Source organism: Myotis davidii, unplaced genomic scaffold (genome assembly GCF_000327345.1).
Source record: "Myotis davidii unplaced genomic scaffold, ASM32734v1 scaffold453, whole genome shotgun sequence".
Classification (NCBI taxonomy): Eukaryota; Metazoa; Chordata; class Mammalia; order Chiroptera; family Vespertilionidae; genus Myotis; species Myotis davidii.
The window spans coordinates 1,987,365-1,990,779 of record NW_006285234.1 but is presented as its reverse complement, the minus strand read 5'-3'; the positions used below and the strand labels follow the sequence as shown (position 1 = coordinate 1,990,779).

General features: G+C 42.4%; 1 protein-coding gene across 1 annotated transcript in view; it reads left to right on the top strand.

Annotated features, from left to right (window-relative positions):
- The window catches only part of COG4 (component of oligomeric golgi complex 4), a 27,314-nt gene that overhangs the window by 4,748 nt on the left and 19,151 nt on the right, over nt 1-3,415 (top strand). Inside the window, exon 4 of the mRNA XM_015558784.1 lies at nt 1,854-2,111. Coding sequence (XP_015414270.1) covers nt 1,854-2,111 — 258 coding nt within the window. The remainder of the gene's footprint in view (nt 1-1,853; nt 2,112-3,415) is intronic.

Sequence of the window (3,415 nt, the reverse complement as noted above, 5' to 3'; positions counted from 1 at the left end):
GGGGGGGGGGGGGGCACCCCCGCCTAGCCAGCCAGATCAGCCGAATCAACCCTGGCGATCAATGGGGTGACAGATGTCGCAGCCAGATCGCCCTCACATCCGGAAAAGGAATTTGAATGCAGAACTGTTCTCTAGCCAGTGGGTTCTTTCCACTTGCCTACTTAAAAAACTAAATTCTGCCCGGCCAGCGTGGCTCAGTGGTTCAGCATTGACCTATGAACCAGGAGTTCATGCATCCATTCATTGTGCAAATATTTATTGAGCTCTAAATGCCAGGGCACATACTAATATAGCTGACCTTTGAACAACTTGGGGGTTATAGGCGCCAATCTTCCACACCGTTAAAAGTCCTCGTATAATTACAGTACTATTTTAAATACTCTGCAATAGTCGTGATTGTTTTTTGGGGTGTTTCTCTCTCATTGATGTTTCTATCTCTCCCTCTCCCTTCTTCTCTCTAAAATCAATAAAAAAAATATTTTTTTAAATTAAATTCTTAGCCTTGTATTCTGGGCCTTCCATAATCTTGACTCACCCTTTCTAGCCTTATTTCATGCTATTCACTCATGCATCCATTCATTGTGCAAATATTTATTGAGCTCCAAATGCCAGGGCACATACTAATATAGTTGACCTTTGAACAACTTGGGGGTTACAGGCGCCAATCTTCCACACAGTTAAAAGTCCTCGTATAATTACAGTACTATTTTAAATACTCCGCAATACTCGTGGTTGTTTTTTGGGGGTTTTTTTGTTGTTTTTTTAAATATATTTTATTGATTTTTTTACAGAGAGGAAGGGAGAGGGATAGAGAGCCAGAAACATCGATGGGAGAGAAACATCGATCAGCCGCCTCCTGCACACCTCCCACTGGGGATGTGCCCGCAACCAAGGCACATGCCCCTGATCGGAATCGAACCTGGGACCTCTCAGTCCACAGGCCGATGCTCTATCCACTGAGCCAAACTGGTCAGGGTTGGTGGTTGTTTTTTAATCTTTCTGTTTCTATTTGATCACTTCATAACCTTTGCCTGAAATGTATGTTCCTTTTATGCAGGTATCAAAATCCAGTCCATCTTTGAAATGGGATGTCACCTTCCTTAGGAAGCCTTTTCTGATTACTTCAAACAGAAATGTGACTTGTGGGCACCTTTATTTATGACAGCTATCATATACTGAATTTATTATAGTTATCTGTACACAAAGCTTCTCTCTTTCACTCAATTATAACTTCAGTGACAATAGGATTATGGCTGATTCATCTTTTAATCATCCACATTACTAGTACAGTATCTTGCACACAGTAAATGCTTAATACATATTTTTTCATATTTTTTAATGAAAAGTGGTTCACAGTCCTGGCCAGTGTTGCTTAGTGGCTAGAGTGTCGGCTGTGGAACTAAAGGGTCATGAGTTCGATTCCCTGTCAAGGGCATGTACCTGGATTGCAGATTCAATCCCTAGCCCAGTTGGGGCACGTGCAAAAGGCAACTAGTCAATGAGTCTCTCTTACATCAATGTTTCTCTCTCTCTCTCCCTTTCTCCCTTCTATTCTCTCTAAAAAGTCAATGGAGCCTGGCCAGTATGGCTCTGTGGTTGAGCATCTACCTATGCACAGGAGGTCGCTGGTTCAATTTCTGGTTAGGGCACATGCCCAGGTTGCAGGCTCCATCCCCAGTAGAGGTTGTGCAGGAGGCAGTCAATTAATGTTGCTATTTCTCTCTCATCGATGTTTCTATCTCTCTCTCTCTCTCCCTCTCCCTTTTTCTCTGAAATCAATAAAAACTTTTTTTTTAACGAATACTTTAAAAAAAGTCAGTGGAAAAAATATCCTTGGGTGAAGATTAACAAACAAAAAGAAAAGAAAAGTGGTGCACAGACTAAGTGGTATTAATTTTCACTTTCTCCTTTGCACAGGGAGCATGATTGATGCCAACCTGAAATTGCTGCAGGAAGCTGAACAGCGCCTCAAAACCATTGTAACAGAGAAGTTTGCTATTGCCACTAAGGAAGGGGATCTGCCCCAGGTGGAGCGCTTCTTCAAGATCTTTCCACTACTGGGTTTGCATGAAGACGGATTAAGCAAGTTCTCAGAATACCTTTGTAAGCAGGTATGGCCCCTGATTCTTGGCAGGATAATGGTATGGTTCTCTGCCTACAGATTGGAGCACTAGGGAGATCCAGTGTCAGTGGATAATTACTTGCCTCTGGATTTGACTCCCCTTTCCTGCTCTTGCAGTAGCCTGGCAGGACTGAATGCATGCATTCATTCACATTTATCTATTTCCAGTCTACTGTGTGCCAGGCCCGGTCTGGACATCTGCTGATGCACATTTTTTTCCAACAGACCAAGTGAAAGTATAGGAAAATTAAAATGCAAATTCTCTGACAAGTTGACTCATCCTTTTCAAACTGTCAGCCAGGAACTGGCTTCTTTAAAGAGCATTTTGAGTTGTTGGTTAGTGTTTTTTAAGACTTCATAAGTAGGGTTGAGTTTCAAAATAAGCCACAATACCATGAAGCAGCTTAGGTCACTTGGGGTTAACTCCTGATAAAGAAGCAAGCGCCAATTAAAGTCTTAGCCCTCTTCCCCCACCTCAGATGGAAAGAAGCAAATCCCAGGAGGCATGTGTGCAGAAGCTATTGTTTGTTTATTATATTTTTTTAACCCTCACCCAAGAATATGTTTTTATTGATTTGAGAGAGAGAGAGAAACATTGATTAGTTGCCTCTCGTATGTGCCCCCACTGGTGTACAGAATGACATTTCAGCCAACTTAGCCACCTGGCCAGGGCTTGTTTTTTTAAACTATATGTCACAATGCATCCTGTCCCTCCCCCTGCAATTTTCTGTAAGGAGACACTAATTTGCCATTAAGAAAAATAGGACAGTTCCATATGTGCTGACATAGTTCACTCTCTAACGTATGTGGTTTGTTAACTTAAACAACAATGTGCTACCATTCCTGTTTAAAATGAGGGCCATGGCAATCCTATATAATAAAGGCATAATATGTTAATTAGGCCGGGCATCCTTCCGGACCAGGCCAGCACTTCAAGAGAAGCTGGGGTCCCGGGTGCCAGAGGGAAGCCGATGTCGGCAGCCGGGGGAAGGAAGGCCTACTCTTGCACAAATTTCGTGCATCGGGCCTCTAGTAAATATATATGCTTGTATAAGCATGGGATATTTTTGGAAGGGTTAACAGTGATCACCTCTAAAGATGGGGATTAGGGGACAAGAGACATAGGTAAGAGCAAAAGACACTTTTTACCAAACATTCCTTTGTCCCTTTTGAACATTTAAGTGTTTATATTTTATCCATTCTAAAAAATTAATTAAAGCCCTAACCGGTTTGGCTCAGTGGATAGAGCATCAGCCTGCGGACTCAAGGGTCCCAGGTTCGATTCCAGTCAAG